Source organism: Eriocheir sinensis, chromosome 70 (assembly GCF_024679095.1).
Source record: "Eriocheir sinensis breed Jianghai 21 chromosome 70, ASM2467909v1, whole genome shotgun sequence".
In the NCBI taxonomy this organism is placed as follows: Eukaryota; Metazoa; Arthropoda; class Malacostraca; order Decapoda; family Varunidae; genus Eriocheir; species Eriocheir sinensis.
In genome coordinates, this window is record NC_066578.1 from 2,421,859 (window position 1) to 2,441,079 (window position 19,221).

A 19,221-nucleotide genomic window follows, 5' to 3' on the forward strand; every position below is an offset into this window, starting at 1 on the left:
CAACTACTACTACTACTATTATTACTACTACTACTACTACTACTATGCTGTTTATTTCTGTTTATTGCCCTTGAGCTGTTTCCTTTACCATAAAAAATACAAATACAAAGTTTATGTCCATGGTTATCTTTATATAAATGGTCAAGTTCGCGAAAACTTGAAGGAAACACAAAAAGAACACAGTAAAATCTGCTTGTCTGGCGTGAGAGGGGCTGGGTTGAGGAGAGCCTGTCACAGCCTCTGAATAATGGTGGTATTGTTGTGGCGCCGCGGCCGTCACATTGTCTTTAGGCCGCCACACACTTGCCCAACCCGTACCCTTCCTCACTCCCGTCACACGCGCACATCATGAATTACAGATTACTGCGGGGGAAAAAGAATCCAGACTGCACACCGCTGACCATTCCTCCTCATTCACCCTTGCGTCTCTTGGATGCATTGGACAGCTCGACGGCAAGAAAATCATTAGTAAAAGCTTGCTTCCTTGTAACACGTGGATGCCAGTAATGTGCTTGCCAAATCGCAGCACGCAACGCATTTAATAGACCGGCTGTGACACCTCGGGAATGTTGTTTCACCCCTCTGTCTACATTATTTTAACAAGCCACTCGCCACTTCTTGAATCGTCCTGAGCCTGACCGCCGCTCGCCACGGATCTCTGGTACAGTCAACAGGTAGTAGGCTGAAACGTTTACTCGTACATGTGTTTGTGTATAGTGATTGGTGATTATGAAGCCCACAGGTGCCCAAACATTGCAAAACGAGGCGGCTGGCGACTTTTGGCACGGAGATGGCCTTGAGTGTTTCAGGTTGGTTGAGGAGACGCTGGGCCGCCAGGAATCTTGAGTTACCACTTGTGCTTTTATGGGCCATGGAGGAAGGTAACTGACGCTGTCCTGAGCCGCGTGACACTACACTCCTTCGTTTCACCGACCCCAATAAACTCATTATGTGCTACTGACGTAAGGGTTTGGTGAAGGCCATGGGAGGAGATGAACGTTCACGGGGCAAGTCTGTCGTGCGCGTTCAAGTATTACGCAACTCTAGTCTTGCCCAGACAGGCGGCGTAGCAAGAGGCGGCGGCGTCGGTAGCTTGGGTGTTGGGTGCAAGCCGCCACCACTGACCCATTGCTGGTTTATCCAACCCTTGTAGCCCATCTTCCCATCGCCTGTTACTATGGTCGACTCTTCTATCGATGGGATGTGACGGAGCCAGCGTGTCATGCGTGCAGTCTTGTATAACGGCAGCCGTTGACAGTTATCATTCTAAACACATTGTTAATCTGGATACTTGCAGAACGGGGAGGATTTCGGCTCATATCAAATATATTTGGGCTTGCACATCCACATTTTATAAATTTTCGTATGTGCTCGTATTTTCATGGGTAGTATGAATCTAATGATAATTTGACACGGCTTCTGCACCATGAATGTGAGAAGAAACAAAAAAAAACAAAAACGCCCATGAGAACCCGACTCACCTCAATTGTGGCCTATATTCCCACACGTAGAGGTCAAATGCGTGTCAAAATGTGTAGTGCAGGTTATTTTAATTGAATGTGCTTGGTGCAAGCGGGCGGAACATGGGGCAGCCAGCAATGGAAGCTTCATGCATTGGGGCTGCCTGCCTACCACCCACAGCCAGTCCTGCGGGGAGGCTGGGCTCTTAGGACAGGGAATCGGTCTGGCCGGGTAATGGCGGCCTGGCAGGGAATGCCACACACTTCAAAAACATCCTTTCGTCCCCTCACGCGCCAACCCACCACCTCAAACACGCGCCTCGCCGGGAGGGCTTATGGAATTCAAGCCGCGGCGGGGTTCCTCAACTCTATACCACGCTGCCTCATGTAGACATGTTATCTGGCTTACGCTACAGGCGCCAAGGACAGAATTAAAGCTAGAGCGGGAGGGAAGCTTTGGGTGAGGGCCCTAACCAAGCCCCTGAAACCACCCGGAAATGCTGTTGGTCGCCGCCTTCCCCCTTGATTGTCTGGTATAGCTCTGGGTAGCATTTCTCTTCCTGACGTTGTAACATGTTAAACAAAGCATCACTCAGAAGGTCATGACGGGGCACCCACCCCACACGCACGTAGCTACGACGTGCAACTTCTTGTCGAGCAAGGTCCTGTCCTCATAGATGCATGCACAACAAAGATTAGCTAATGTTAACATGAATGAGTGCTCTATGACCTATTGCAGTAAGGCAACAGCATTATGAGTCGAAAGTTTTCGCATAGTTATTTTGTTTGATTTATGATTTCATTTATCTTGTTCAACTTATTAATTGTGTGGAATATGATTGTTTTGGTGTAGGTAGCCCCGTGTTCTCAAGCAGCAGATACCGACATGCGTAAATATTGTTTATCACACACACACACGGAGAGAGAGAGAGAGAGAGAGAGAGAGAGAGCAATCCTTGGAGTGTGTACGGAAGTGATTGAGGTAAATGTTGCAGTGAGGCAAACGATTGGACGCTGGAGCCTTGTCTTCCCTCGCCAGTACCCAGGCAGAGCTGCTGCTCTTTACCAAGGCCGCCCGGTGGTTCGGGGAGGGAGGAGGGGGACTGGGGTGGGACGTAGGCGGAGGCGCGTAGCCAGCCTACCTTCCATGGCGGGGTTGGTGGCGCGGCGTCGACTGGCAGCCCCCCAGCCCATAATAGCGCCAGGCAGAGGCGGATGAAGGGCGCGAGATAGTCTATCTAGGGCTGGCAGTCTTTGTCCAGACAGGATTAGCTGGGGAGTTTTTACTTTCCACATAATTGGCTCAGTTAAAATGTATTAAGAAAAAAAGATGTCTGAGAATACTAGTTTTGATGGCAAGTGAACCAGTATTTTCATTGAAGTCCAAAGCTGTGTGGGGGTGCGGCGCGTCAGCCCAGCACAGCCTACCAGCATCCCTGACTCCTGTTTTCACTTATGAGCTGGACAAAAATTACGGCGTGTTTACGTATACGTGGTGTGATAAAGATGGCCAGCCTGTCTTATCATACGGCTCACTTTCCGCGACAAAAAATAATGCTCATGACGTGCATATTTGCGTGTACGCGGCCCGCCACCACACAAGAATGTTATTGTATAAAAGTGTCGCCATCGTCCGTCTGGGAGGCTTATCGGTCTGTGGCCCCGTCCACCTCCCGCCTCCGTAGAATCACTCGTCGAAATATGCGTGATGAATGTATTAACTGTAATGATTATCGCAAACAATGCTTTAAAAATATCCGGAAAAATACACCTACCATGAAAGATATGCACGTCGTAGTAAGGAGCGACGAGGGTGGTCATATTTTTATTGTCGCAATAGTGGTAGTCTTAACCGAGTTCTCATATGTAACGCTGACCAAGCAAGATGCTGAGACGTGATGCAGGATTGGGCAAGGGGTGACCAGCTCGAGGCCGCTCGCTCCAGACTCCGGGGGCTTGGTTGCGTAGCTTTAGGAAAACATTCCCAGCTGGTAGGGATCTTGGGAGGGACCAAGATCTATGTAGGGAGGGACGCTCCCATTCCTGACACCTGAACGCGTGTCTGGAAATATGTAGGTTGCTGTATCGTTACTGAAGCATTTATTAATTCGATTTGCCTCTTTACTATTGTTATCGTTATATTTACCTATTTTTATTATCGCATGGAGCAAAGTAAGTTATCACAGGATCTCATGGCAATCTCAAAAATGTGTATTAAATGGCAGCCCCTTGGCCTCCCTCCTCTGCCTTCTAAATCTTTCCCGCGACAGGAATTCTAAACAAAACATGCTAGGGAGAAAAGGAATCACATAGCGCATAACGAAGTACTCTCCACCATTTCGTAAAAGTCGGATGTACAGAACTGACAGTTCTGCTTATGAGAAATGGCAGTACGAAAAGCTATTGTTGTAAGGGTGACTGTCAACCCTCCCAGACCCGCGCACCCTCCCTCCGGGCCTCGCTTGGCTCCTCCCATTCCCCCTCCCCGTCCCTGGCTGGGCCCCTCAAGGCTGGTCTTCAGCGAGGCGGGCAGGCCAGCCTGCTGCCGGGCACACCAACGTCAGTCACGTGGTGGGAGAGCTGGGAAGAGAACAGCAGACTTCCACTAGCAATGTTGAGTGATCTTACGCTGTGATTTCGACCAAGTGAACGTTTTGATAGTGTCGGAATGCTGAGGATGGTTTGGGGAGCTGCTAACAGTGTCACCAAGCCAGAGGTGAAAGTTTAACAGTGAAGTGGATGGAGTCAGTGTTTGGCGCGCTCTCCAGCACCACGTGGCCACCTCCTTGTGTCAGCGGCCGGAGATACTGGAGTTACTCTCCTTTGACGCATACAGAAGACCGCTGAGATTTTGCTGCAGAACGTTACGGAGGAAATCTTGTGTTTTTGGGTCTAGCTACAACAGGTTCCAAGGTGGAATTTGTGACAAACCCGCCCGCCAAGCAAGTCACTGAGCACCCCCAGACAACCTGTTTGCTGTTCCTCCCCCGAAACCTGAGGACGCGAGGAACGGGCGAAAAAGTGATACTTAGAAACTGTTTAATTCACGATCGTTTGGCCAGCGTACGCCAGTGTGAGTGAAGGAAGCCCCACGTGCTGCCTCACGCGTCCTGCAACCCCCCCTACCACCAGCATGCACTACTACTCCGACAACTCCTCGCACGATGACATGTTCGTGGCTACTAAAGGTTGGTTTGTGTCTGCTGGCATACCGAAGGATTAGTGTGGCGGGACTGTGCGTGCAGGAGTATTATGAAGACTTGGAGTAATGTCACATTCTACAAAGGCTGAGTGCAGTGATTATTATTTATGTGAGATACAAGAATGTAGAATCTCAGATATATATTGCACAATGCGTTGAACTGCAAGCAACACACACACACACACACACACACACACACACTGGTATAATCTTACTGGTTACCTCAGGGCTCTCAATAGACCTCAATGTCCTTGAATGACAGTTTAGTCCATGTGCAGTCAGTAGCTCGGTGGAATACTTGACGTCTGTGGAGTGCGGGGCAGACGGAGGAGGGTGTAGGATGTGAGGAGGGTTTGAAGGGTGGCGGTGTCTGCGTCACTCAAACCAGTTTGAGCGTCACCAGACCGAGCTAAGGCAGGCAGGCAGGGTGGCGAGCGCTGTCATGCTGCTGTGAATACTCGTGCGCTTAGAGCCTCTAACATAATTTGTCACCCTTATATACAGATAAAGTATTGATTAACAGGGTCATGTATATTAGTGGTTTATACCGAAATGAACAGAATTATATGTTCGTGCATTTCAGTGACACTTATGATGCGCTGCGACATGCCACGTGTGTCCTCCGGCTATTGTCATTATCCTCTTCCAGCGCTCGGCCGTTTAGCATTTTGACAGCTCACTGACAGACCGCCGTTAAACTCTGCGGGTTAAGGCAGCCTACATTTAGGTGATGTCCTGCAGCCGAGGCTTCCCCTTCCTCATTTTTCTTGGACTTAGAGGTTTTTCTTCGTGAGGACATGGGATGGCCAGTTGAAGTGGCTTGTGGGGCTGGTATAATGGTGCCATTGATAGCCTATCTAACGAAGGGCCCTTATCTGTGTAGAAGACTTGTTTACAGCGCGATAACCTCCAGAGGTGATGCTTATCAATCAGGTTCACTTCATCGGGTATCTTTCTTTGTGGATTATGTCCGTTGCTATTTAAGGCCAGGACGGTTTGGGGACGTTGCTCATCCCTCACCATCCTCGTGCACGAAGCCTGCAAGCACACGGAAGGCTGATATTGAGGATGCTCCTAACCTAACCTGTCCCGTGGGTCGAGGATAGTCTAGCATCAATGATAACAGTAATATACCGGATCCTCGGATTTAGGGATGTGAACTTTCAGATTCTTATGGATAATCTCTAATGTAAACCAGCACTGGAACCCATATAAGATTGAACTGTATACTATTATTATTATTGCTATCATAATTGACGGAGGAGAAAGGAAACGGGTGTGTTGAGGTGAGGGTATTACCGACTAGTTTCTTCATGGAAATTTCAGGGAAACCAGTTCTGAAGAAGTACACTCACCTCAGTACACACGTGTTTCCTTATTCCTCAAACTTGTTGAATTGCCTATCATCATCATCATCATCATCATCATTCGTGTGTTATGATTTATCTATGTAAATGAATAGATAAGCCACAATGAACTCTTTTCAAGGTGTGTGTGTGTGACAGAGAGAGAGAGAGAGAGAGAGAGAGAGAGACGCTACTTGTAATATTTATGAGATGAAAAAAAGTTGAATTTATTTTGGGCAGGCCACTCACAGCCGTTCAGTAGGACCGGTTACATCACACCCCCAACGAGTCACCGGCCAGCATGGAAATGGATTCATGTAAACCGTCAAATATTAGAACGTTAGTGTCTGGGTGAACGTTGCATTTCCGGCGGTTCCTGACTGGCCTGCGGTGATGAGTGTCGTTGACAATATATATTAAATTAGTGCTTAGCGGTTGTTGTTGTTTTCCGTTGAGCTGCTTTCTTTACAATTATAAATACTTATCCATCCACCTGTCACTCGCTTCTTTGCCTCAGTGAAAAATAGGCCTACTCTTTACCGTATTCCCATTCACAATTCTGCTTTTTTGTTTCGATGAGTGTGTAGTATATGTGCATGAAAATATGATTCTTTCCCAGCCTTGGTTATCACTGCTTATCAGAACACAACGCCAGCGAAATACTTTACATTCCATTCATAGTTCACAAGTTTCCCAGTTGGCATTTCCTTTGTTCTGTTATTCTCTGATCCGTGGCAAGCAATCATTACTTCTCCCATACTCTTGACGTTTCCAGATTCTTATTTATCGTTTGAAGATGTGACTGAATCTAAGGAAGTGTTGCTCGTCATACTGAAACAAAGTAGAGAAAAAAATGATACTCTTTCAATAGTCTTTTTTATTTAAGTGAGGTAAATTTCGTCACTTAACTGGAACGAGTAAACAGGAATTAAAAGAATCTAGACTGAAGCAAAGTGAAGAAAAAACGTTACCTAATATTCTTACCTAAATTTAGTCACTTTTAACTGGAACGAGTAAACAGGAACTAAAAGAATCTAGACTGAAGCAAAGTAAAGAAAAAACGTTAATATTCTTACCAAAGTCACTCCAACCGAATTTCTGATGGCAAAATTTCGTTAAGTTAACTAGAATGAGCAACCAAGGATCACTTAAAGAATCCAGACTGAAGCAAATTGAAGTAAAAAACGTTAATATTCTTACCAAAGTCACTCCAACCGAATTTCTGATCGCAAAATTTCGTTAGGTTAACTAGAATGAGCAACCAAGGATCACTGAAAGTTTAGACGGAAACAAAGTAAAGAATATATAAAAATACTAACATACCGTAGTTTCTGATGGCTAAATTTCGTTACTTTCCCTAGAATGAGTAAACAGGGACCAGTAAAAGAATCGAGTTTGTGATAAGTAGATATATTCAGGAGACTAAGGACAAAAACAAGTACTTATCACATGTCTCCGGGTTCAGCTGGAGCAAGTGACAGCTGATAATGTCATACTGTGTTGGTCCAGTGACAGTTGACAGACCATGGTGGCGTGAGTGGCAGGCCTTCTGTTTGTATGGGTTGTGTGGTGCTAGAGTGAAAGCTGTACATCTTACCCTAATCTCAGTATCACCGTATTAATATAGCTTCCCACAAAGAAATATAGAGGCTTGGAACAGGCTAAGTGAGGATGTAGTATCGGCGAGGAGTGTGCAAAGCTTTAAGGAAAAGTTGGATAAATGTAGATACGGAGACGGGACTACACGAGCGTAAAGCCCTGGCCCTATAAAACTACAACTAGGTAAATACAATCCGTTATCAAGACACCCTGAAAAGTGAAAAACGAATTAATCTCTTTGGCCACTCATTCTCCATTCTCTTTGTTGGAGCAGCGCTTGGCGGGCTTGTTTTATGACCTTGAGCTGTTTTCATACCGTAATATACTGCACTGCCTTGGGGTTGGGATGGCATGTTCCTCCCTTCTCCTTTGTTGTTTACTTGCAACAATAAACTATCAATCAATATAAAAAATGCAGCTCTGTATATTGGCACTTTCATTTTTATTTTTGTGTGTGTATTTTCTCTGTGCCTCAGGGTGAAAAAAGAAAAACTACTGTTACTCTTTCCTTTTTTCCTTCGTCTTTCCTTCCTTCTATTATTTTTACCCTACCATTGTATCTTTTTAGTTTCCTGGTGCTACTTCCACATGTATCCTTAGTTGTATAATCACACTCTGTCCTGCCTGGGGGTTGGGATGGCATGCTCCTAACTTCTCCTTTGTTGTTTACGTGCAACAATAAACTATCAATTATCGTCATCATCATCCACGCCTTCACCGGGAATTGAGTGCGCCTCACATTTATTATTATCTGTTATCATCACCATGGAGGTAGAATTGGTGGAGTCGACACGGCCCGTTATCCCATTCATTGAGGTGAATCCGCCGAACTGTTAATTTTAGGGCCGCAAGATGAGGGATATCCTGGTGCGAGCTCACGCCCACTACCTCAGTCACTACCTCCTGATGGTGGTGTTTTTTATTACCGTTCATTTATTGATGCGGTATATATTTCAGAAATACCATACAGCGGCGGAAATCCAGGAGGGCGAGCCTGGCCGAGCCCATTAACCCGGTAGCAGCGACGGGCCAAATTTGTGCCTTGATATAAACCCCCCAAAATGGATGATGCATAAACTGATCACAAATGCTTTGATATATATTATGAAATGGTTTGTGTGAGTGATGATTTTTTTCTCATTTCTCTCGCTTAGAGGGACCATTAAGAAATATGATCCCCGCTGCTAAGGGAGTCTGACCTGACAACACCTGGCAAGTGTCCACAACCTTGCGGCCCTAAAAATGACAGCTCGGCAGATTATTTTTTAGGGCTGATGTCGACTCCACCAATTCTACCTCCATGATCATCACGTCAACTGCATGAGTTAACTAACTTGTCCCCTATCGTCACCTTTGTAAACAAAGCGCCTAAGTCATTATTTTCTACTTTTCAGGAAATCAGAAAAGAACTGTCATTATCTCATTTGGCTCAAGATTTAGGCAGAAATGAAAAGGCCAATTCTAGAACACTCAAACCTTGAATGATGAAGGCAACTGTACAAAAATGGGCGTCACGTGATGAAAAATTGATGTAGACAAAAACCTGGAAATCGATAAAAAATGACTTAGGCGATTATTTTACGAAGGTGATGATATATTAATTATTATCTTTATCATCGTTACGCCCACAGCAGGAGTTGAGTGTGTCCCATTTATTTTTACCTATTATCATCATCATCACCTACATGAGGAACTGACGAGCGTGTCTCCCGCAGCACGTGAACGGTCATCCTCATCCAGCACCGACGAGCCTTCCTCCGGCGGGGACGACTCGTACCTGCGGGCGGCGGCGGCGGCGGCTAGGAAGCGGCGAGGCAACCTGCCCAAGGAGTCCGTTAAGATCCTGAAGAAGTGGCTCTATGACCACCGCTACAACGCCTACCCTTCAGACGAGGAGAAGCTGCAGCTCTCGCGGGCAGCCAACCTCTCGGTCCTCCAGGTAAGAAGTAGGAGCTCTTGTTTGTGGTACGGGGATGAGCACTGACACCATGCGCAGCCATAACGTATGATGCCAATATCATCTTGTTTTTTCGGTCCTCCAGGTAAGAAGTAGGAGCTTTTGTGTGTGTTACGGGGATGAGCACGGAGACCACGCGCAACCATGACGTATGCCCCCAATATCATCTTGTTTCAGGCTACGATTTTTTCCGATTTTTTTGCACTCTTGTTTATGTGACAAAGATGAGCACCGAGGTCACGCGCAGCCATAACGTTTGCCCCCAATATTAACTTGTTTCAGGCTACGATTTTTTCAGATTTTTTTTTGCACTCTTGTTTATGTGACAGAGATGAGCACCGAGGTCACGCGCAGCTGTAACGTATGCCCTCAATTTGACCTGCATCTTGTGTCTAGCTATAATTTTTTCCTGAATTTTTAGTATGTAGCTTCTTCCATGGATAGTGTGCCCATGTGAACTCTTGTTTATGTGACAGAGATGAGCACCGAGGTCACGCGCAGCTGTAACGTATGCCCTCAATTTGACCTGCATCTTGTGTCTAGCTATAATTTTTTCACGAATTTTTAGTACGTAGCTTCTTCCATAGATAGTGTGCCCATGTGAACTCTTGTTTGTGTGACAGAGATGAGCACCGAGGTCACGCGCAGCTGTAACGTATGTCCTCAATTTTACCTGTATCTCGTGTCTAGCTATGTTTTTTTATTTTTTTTTTTTTTTTCCTGACTTTTGGTGTGTAGTTTGAAATCCTTCCATAGATAGATGTACCAGTGTGAACTCTTGCTTGTGTGTCGGAGATGAGCTCTGAGGCCACGCCAGCTGTAGTGAATGGCCCCGACTTTACCTTGTTTCTGCCTGTGATGGGTTTTCTTCTCTGACTTTTTGGTGGGTAGCTTCTTCCATAGATACATGTGCCCGTGTGAACTCTTGCTTGTGTGACGGAGATGAGCTCTGAGGCCACGCGCAGCTGTAGTGAATGGCCCCAACTTTACCTTGTTTCTGCCTATGATGGGTTTTTTTCTCTGACTTTTTGGTGGGTAGCTTCTTCCATAGATACATGTGCCCGTGTGAACTCTTGTTTGTGTGACGGAGATGAGCTCTGAGGCCATGCGCAGCTGTAGTGTATGCCCCCAACTTTACCTTGTTTCTGCCTATGATGGGTTTTCTTCTCTGACTTTTTGGTGGGTAGCTTCTTCCATAGATACATGTGCCAGTGTGAACTCTTGCTTGTGTGACGGAGATGAGCTCTGAGGCCACGCGCAGCTGTAGTGAATGGCCCCAACTTTACCTTGTTTCTGCCTATGATGGGTTTTTTTCTCTGACTTTTTGGTGGGTAGCTTCTTCCATAGATACATGTACCAGTGTGAACTCTTGCTTGTGTGACGGAGATGAGCTCTGAGGCCACGTGCAGCTGTAGTGAATGGCCCCGACTTTACCTTGTTTCTGCCTATGATGGGTTTTTTTCTCCGACTTTTTGGTGGGTAGCTTCTTCCATTGATAGATGTCCATGTGAACTTAACCACCACCACCACCACCACAGTCAATACTTTCCTTTTCTTTTGTTTTACTTTCTATTTTTTTTCATTCGCCATGGTCTGATCACGTGTCAGACTCGCGAGCCCCGGCCAGTGCCCTCTGCAAAATGGTGGAGCTACCTACATAGTGAGGAGAGAGAGATAAGATAAATAGATAAGCCACAATGACCTATCTATTCAGGTTGTGTGAGAGAGAGAGAGAGAGCATGTGTCTGTGTGCTAGATAAGTGCAAAGGAGCAGAATACCCGCATTTTTTAATATAAAGAGAAAGGAAATTATGTTCTTGAAAAATATACAAACCAATTAAGTTTAGGTTTCTAGATTTGCCCTGAAAGAATAACGATCAAAGTAAGTTATGAAGGCCATAACAAACTTAACTTACCAATGTAAATGTGAGGAATGTTGTCAAGATGATGTTTGAGGCATACGCTAAGTTGCCTCCATCTCACTGGTCCTTGAGCCTGTAGTTGGTAAGAAGTTGTTATCTTTACACACAGGGTCAGGGTGACGTCCAAGTTACCACGGTGTACGTACCCATTTGTTGACCACCTTGAATGGGAGGTCAACAGCTGGGTGAGCGGGACACCTGCTACCCTAGGCCAGGACTAAACCCAGGCCACAGATTCATAGTTAGGCTAGCTAACCACTACACCACAGGAATCATTGTACTGGTCATGTGAAAGCGAGTTGACCATTTACATATATTTAAAAAAAAAAAAATCCTGTTAAGGGTTGTTTAAAAAAACTGAAAAAGACAAGAAAGCAAAGCTATTGGACAGTAGTTTGAAGGGATAGAGTGATCACCCTAAATAGACACAGATGTGTAGGTGTACTTTCAGCTGGAAGAAAAAATAAATGTTCAAAAGGCAGACACGAAAGAGTTTGACCAAGCAGGGTGTCAGCACGGAAGCACAGTTTTTAAGGACAATAGGAGGCACTCTTTATCCTTAAAGCTTTGAGGATTCAGGACAGAAAGGGCATAAAAAATATTATTAAATTTTTAATTACAGGCATAGTGAATAGACTACATTGGCTATACACGCTGGGCCACACTCAGCCTCCCAGAGGTTTGCGTCAGTAGATGTTAAATATGACCATTGAGTTGCGAGGGTACGCTGGCCCATATTTACCTTGCAACACCAGAATACATCACGAGAACCTTTGTCTCCTGAAAATTTGGGTACAGGGCTGTTTTGCTTTAGCATCTTTAGGATAATATAATTTAATGTTAAAATTGGGATTATTCCTGAAGGTGTGGTTATTTCGACTTCTTATCTTAAAATAAGTGCCCTCCACAAGTGGTACTATGGCAGGCAACACTCAAACTAAGGTTATTGATAAACAAAGACTCCTTCAGAAATTTTGCTGTTTGTTTTGCAACACTGACTGTGCAAAGGTGTATAAGTATATTTCAACTGTTGGCAAGTCACTTTAGGGGCTGATAGTCGTGAGAACTCTGGTTTCTTCACACCCTTCCTAAGCACCAACTATCACCCAGGGAAAAGCATCACTGGAGACACACATGAAGGGCCTCAAGGAGTGAAGAAATGAACTGATAGCCAATATGGTCTATTCAGTGGAGACAATAGGAGGAATATGGCCTAAATCATCCAGAGCAAAATTTTCAGAAGTTTGGGTGAAGAGCTCAGCTTTAGAAATAGATATGACAGCTGTAGTGCCATCATGATTAAGAAGGGACCGGAAAGATGAAGAGGTAGAATTGTTAGAGATATTTTTGACTATATGCCAAGCAGTCAGTGCGCAGCCCACCCAGCTGTTCCTCCTCCCTCTTGGGGCTACTCAGTGAATGGGTAACTGGGGAAATTTGGGAAGGTAAATTGTGGTAACCCAAATATCACACTTGCCATGTGTCTAAGAGTAATAAGTTCTTACCCACTGCACGTTCAAGGGCTAATGAAACAGAGATGAGTACTGAGGCCGTGTATGGCCCCCAACTTACCTTACTCGTCACACAAAAGTTAGATCAATCCATCATCTTGGTCATACCCTTATGCATTTCCACCAATGATTTTTTTCTCTCTCTTTCCTAATTCTTCTTGTCCACTTCATATTCTCAGTCCAGCAACATCATCCCAGCATGAGATCAGTGGCAGATAAAAGAACTGTAATGTTTCAGTGAATAAAACTAGCAAAATATGATTTCCATTTTGCAGCAGTAATCTTGATTGGATAGCCTATTAGAAATCTGAACTTCAAAATTCTTTTCATTATCTCCTAACTCCTCAGAGCTGACACTACAAGTTTTATAAATTTATGAATTGTTAGCTTGAGATTTTTACATTGAATTAATTACTTTATTCTTTGCTTCAGGTGTGCAACTGGTTCATCAATGCCCGCCGTAGAATTCTTCCTGAGATTATCCGCCGAGAGGGGAATGACCCAGAGAAGTACACCATCACCCGCCGCGCCAAGAAGCTGAAGGGTGTCTCCTCCCGTGACCGCGTGGACCCCGAGGATTACGCCCGCCCCGCCCAGAACGACTACACCCGCACACGCACCCACTGGGAATCCACAGAACTGCCAGACCATGACTACGACTTCTCCATGGAGTCCCGCGTGGCCTCATGGGTGGCAGAGCAACAGAGAGTATCCGCCAAGCCCCACTTTGAAGCAGTGTGTCCCTGTGGGTGTGGCTCAGAGGCTGACCACAACACCACATTCACCACAAACACCTCCGCCCCACCAGCATCTGCACCCCTACCCACCACAGCCCCAAATTTTGTAACAGAGGTAACAGCCACCACTAATTCACCAATCTACACAGACGCTAACTCCCCAGCCTACACACCAAATGATTCTCCCCTCTACCCACCCTCCACTCCGGAGCATTATGTTCCACAGACAGAGTACGCCCCCCACACCTTCACCCCAGCACAAGTCACCCCTCCCCCGACCCCCCCAGAGGATGATGCAGATAAGTTCAAGTGCCTCTACATGCTGGTTGACGCCGCCCTCAGCCAGTGGGAGAAGCAGAATGCCTCGCCCCCGCCACAGGACACCATAGACACCACTCGCACCTACCTCAGCCTCTAAGCCTTGGTCACAAGGAGCATGTGTGTATTTGCATATAAATCATAATTAATTTCACCATTGGAATGAATGGAAGTACTACTTACACTAGGGAAAGAAAGTAGCTACTTCAGTGTTAGCTGCTTGTTGTAGCTTGTGAAGAATTGTCTTGCTCTGCTGATGAGAAATACCTCCAGCATTTTAGTGGAAAGAGTTTCATGCTGTGAGAGGTAAGAAGAAAGTGAATTGCTATAGAGAACTGTTTAGAAATATTCTGTAAATCTTGTAGAGATGTACATTTTAATGGGCTGGTTGTGATATTTTATTGAATCATATTAATTGCTAAAAGACAGTTTTCTTCAGCATTAGTAATAATATTGAAAAATCACATTCAGTCAGCTTGTTATAGAAAATGATAATTTTTATCAAGTTACAGAATTGCATTTTCCCAAAGTTTTTATATGCTGATCTTTGACAGTGATGCTGATAAAGAAGTAACCAAATACTTGAGATAGCTCATAAATGTATATTCTTTTATAGTACAATGGATTGCCTTGCCGTGATGGAGCCGTCTCCGCCCATACTATTTAGGTGACCCAATACTTATCAAAACTTACGAAGATTAGCGTAGTTATAGAACATTCCAAAATTGGTGTTCGTCTTCCCTTCAGGCAGTGAGTGAAGATATTTGTAGTGAACACAGGGAAGGATCTGCTGCACATAAGTTCATTCTTGTATGATCGCTGTGTTTGTACAAATGTCTCCACCACCGTGTGTTTCGTGTGCCTTGAAGACATCGCTCAAGTAATGCAGATGACGTGTATCAATGTGCCTCTGAGGTGTCTAACGCACATTTCTGTTATGCTTTGCAAAACTTAGTACTCTTTGGTTCACTGGTACTTAGAATTGCTCTGCTGTTGGCAGTCTAGGTATTTTCAACCTCTTTTTCTATAATGTATGTGTGGATCACTTGTATGGTACTTAATTTTGTCTGTGTAAAGGAATATTACCAAAAAGTCTTCATTACTTTTTATTTTGTTAATTTAACAATTGCCATACAATTTTATGTTGTAGTATTTTTAAAGGAAACCTTAAATAGAAAAAAGATTGGTCTGATGAGTTACTCAAAACAACTCTCCTTTTGAATGACTGCAGCTTTTTATTTATGAATAAGATTGAATCCTTTGTAAATGTCATGGTTTTTTTCTGGGGTAACCCAAAATATAAAAGATTGCATTGCTTTATACAGAGCATTTGAAATTATGGTTATTCTTTGTGGTATTCATGCCTGCAATCTTATCAGTATTATAAATCAGTAGAGTCCATGAACTCTATTTACATAAACCAGCTGCAGCTTGTCACTTATATTTGTTTTAAACAAGTACATATATTAAAATATCCAACTTATCTTTTAAAGACATAAAGCTTGTGAGAGCTTATTTCAGTTATTAAACCTTTCTCTCCATTATTTATGGTGCTACTGTACATTAATAATACCCATGGAGTAGAGAGAGAGTCAAGAGCAGTGCATGGCTGAAAGACAAAGCCTTGGTGTTTTGTAAGTCTGCAGGAAACTCAACCAGTTTGTGTTGGTTTTGCAGTAGCAGCAGCAGCAGCAGTATGTAAAGCAGTTACACTTGTCTACAAGAAGAGTCAATTGTAGTGGCTTTAAGAAAGTGTTACATACAGTATATAAATGTAATTGTTAAACACTTAAGGACACCTAATGAAAAATACTTGCTGTGAATATTGCTACTTGTTGATGATCACAGTTCTGCAAGGGATCATGTACATAAGCCAGAGCTGTCGATGCAGCAAGCTCAAGGATAGAGATGAAGTGAATCTTCAAAATTCATTCTTCAGGAAATGAATATGGCTAAGTTGTAAGAAAATATTTAGTTTTGTATTCAGTGCCAATGTTGTCTGCATGTAACTGCGACCTCAATTATTCCGTGAGAGTAGTGATATTCTTTGTTCATAGTTTGATGGTTGAAGCTCGCAGCACCACTCTCTTAGGCTGTTGCCTTGCTTTCACCTGCCCATCTTGACTCCACTTGTCCTGCTGTGATAGGTTTTAGTTATTTTTATTTTATTTTTTGGTTTTCACACTAAGCACTTGAGGGAAATGTCGATAAAATGACACATAGCACAAAGATGAGTTATATGTATTCGTCCCGTCACGCCCCCCCGTGCCGGGGCGCGAGGTCCGCTGTGTGCTGGAGTCAGGATGGGCAGAGTGACAGGAAGCAACAGACTGAGGGCTTGTCAGGCGAATGCGTCTTCTGTACAGTCTGCAGAATTATTATCGTAGATAAATAAAAAGATCTATTTAACATTTTTATTGATTTATCCTGAGCCTAAGAAATTCCACTAGTCTTGGATGCGGTGTGTGATAATGAGGAAAGAAGCAATTACGGTGCCAAGCTTATGCATTCATCAGAAATTTGGCTTTGAAAAAAGAAAAAGTTCGTAACAAGGCCTATTCAAGGAAGCTTCACAACTACAGTACTGAATCAAAGCCATCCACACACGGGGCCACCAACTCAAATCAGCACCGAGTTCACTGTTGGTGCTCGCCGAGTGTGGACGTGAGAGTCCATCGTCCATGCCACTCAACAGCTGAGTGAATTTACATAGAACCCTTTTTAATTACATACACCTACGCTTGGATCTTACCTTGCTCTTGACTTATAATATTTGCGCTGTTTTACTTAGTACTTAAAATTTTATAATATTGATGACGACCAAGGTCATTGTTTTCTTCACGTCCATCAACACAACACGCTCCCCCTAAAACTATGCACAGTGCCTTCCTCGCCATCTCATCTACATTTACAGCACTTACACACTACTCACTAACACCCACGAGGATACAAACACGTCAGTCACAGAGAAGCACTTATTAAACACCCAACAATCACTTTCCCTCACCGTGGTTCAGTGTTTCGAGCGGCACACGAACAGCGATACAAGTGCTCATAAGCTACACAGCATCCTTCTTGGTGGAGATAAGGGCGCAATAGCCAACCCTGGTCCCTACTGCCCTATATACCCTAACCTGCCTTGCTGCTGTAGGTTGTGAGAGGGCCATCCAGTGAGATTCGTGTCGTGATGGATCGGAGCACGCTGGCTGGTTCAATGTCGGGTCTTTCACAGAGGCGGCACCCTAGTCCAGAAGTGTTATATACAATTTATATATACAAAATTAGATACATGAGGTAGGATCACAAAACAATCCATGAAAATACCAGCAAATTCTACGAGAGGCTTTTCAAACGCGTTAAAAATACGGGCTATCCAATTTTCAAAGTGCCATATTAGCTCATTATGAATGCCTCACGATTAATATATGGCCAGGAAACTGCCTCCATGGATGACGTACGCACCTACCCTCACTCGGCAGAAAACATACCAGTCACATGTGGATAGTAAATTAGACTAGAGAGACAACCTACTTTTATAGACCTTTCAAGACAACAGCGTGGCGGAGAGACGAGCCAGTGTGTCCTTGAGTCTAAAAGAAGCGGCGCCGTGACGCACCGCCTCGCCAGATTTAAACAGCTCGTGACTCCCTCCATTTGACGTCAGCCGAGCGGAGAATGGCTATCAGCGCCGAAAACAGATAGGACGGTAAAAAAGGAATATTATAAGCATGTGTGTGTGTGTGTGTGTGTGTGTGTGATTTTTTTCTTCATTTATAAAAAGCTAAACGTGAATATATAAGTAATGATGGTACCTAAAAAAGAAGAAGAAGAAGAAGAAGAAAAGGAGGAAATGAGGAAAAAGGAGAAGGAAATGAAGAAGGAGAAGGTAATGAAGAAGAAGGAAATTAAGAAGAAGAAGAAGAAAAGGAGGAAATGAGGAAAAAGGAGAAGGAAATGAAGAAGGATAAGGAAATGAAGAAGAAGCAGAAGAAAAGGAGGAAATGAAGAAAAAGGAGGAAATGAAAGTGTTATTTCGTTCTGAGGCTTCATCAAACTAACTGACATTGATACTTCCATAAATATAATGACTAAATGACAGACACCTTTATCCTGCATGCATACCACAAAACACCTAAGCCCCGTTCACGCTGTGCCGACTCTGGGCCACGACAACCCAGCGACTCCGGAACACGAGGTCTTGGGTGTGAAATGTTGACATGAAAGGGTCGCACATAGTCTCTCCGACCTTATACGACCCTTCCACACCCAAGACCTCGTATACCCCGAGTCGCTGGGTTGTCGTGGCTCAGAGTCGGCACAGTGCGAACGGGGCTCTAGAACATAAGATCATAAGGAGAATCCCAATCTAACCTTTACAAACAGAAGACCCAGCCACTCACACCGCTTATAGGCTACATACACAGGGCAAAACCTCAGTCTTGTATCTGTTATATTCTTAAACTGTCGGCAGAGCATCTGTCTGAAGGAGGTGATGATGGAGTTCTCAGATTACTCGACCTCCCTCTTCATCTGTCGGCTACACGGCTTCGGCTTGGCGGTGCAGCATAGCCATCCAGTGACAGTCCATCCCTTGTCCTGTAAAGGCCAGTGAAGGTCCAGGGGGGCACAGCAGCCTCTTAAGGATGTTGTTGTGACACACCGCAGCGAGTTGAAAACAAATGGCGGTGTGTGTGTGTGTGTGTGAGAGAGAGAGAGAGAGAGAGAGAGAGAGAGAGAGAGAGAGAGAGAGAGAGAGAGAGAGAGAGAGAGAGAGAGAGAGAGAGAGAGACAAACAAACAAACAAACAAACACAGACACAGACACAGACACAGACATATACAAACAGACACCCAGACACAGACATACATACAGACAGACAGACAGAGAGAGTAGCCAGGACATTAGGCAGGAAGGACGAGGTAAATATGGAGTGAAAGGAGGACGGTGTTGTCGGCGAGGGAGGAGTCGCCTGTAGTGTTGGGGGCGTGGCGCCGCGGGGAGGCAGGTGAGGGAGGGAGGCGGCGGCTGGGAATGGTTCCTGACACACTTACAGATATAACATTACGATACATACTCTCACGATATCTTGTACACTTCGTATTGTGTGATTATATTTTTGTCTCCATTTGATTCTGTAGTGATTATGACAGGCGACGATGTCTGTGTGTG

The 19,221-nt window shown here is 44.6% G+C and overlaps 1 protein-coding gene across 4 annotated transcripts in view; it reads left to right on the forward strand.

Moving 5' to 3' along the window:
• LOC126988722 (homeobox protein AKR-like) overlaps nucleotides 1-16,461 on the forward strand; it is a 48,922-nt gene extending 32,461 nt beyond the window's left edge. For 2 of the 4 annotated variants that reach the window (XM_050847081.1, XM_050847083.1), the window contains exons 2-3: nucleotides 9,323-9,546; nucleotides 13,430-16,461. In XM_050847081.1, coding sequence (XP_050703038.1) covers nucleotides 9,323-9,546; nucleotides 13,430-14,152 — 947 coding nt within the window. In that variant the 3' untranslated portion in view covers nucleotides 14,153-16,461. Of the gene's footprint in view, nucleotides 1-3,644; nucleotides 4,649-8,909; nucleotides 8,932-9,322; nucleotides 9,547-13,429 lie in introns of those variants that run through there. The other 2 variants (XM_050847082.1, XM_050847084.1) reach the window with 2 other exon arrangements.
• Nucleotides 16,462-19,221: the final 2,760 nt, after the last annotated feature.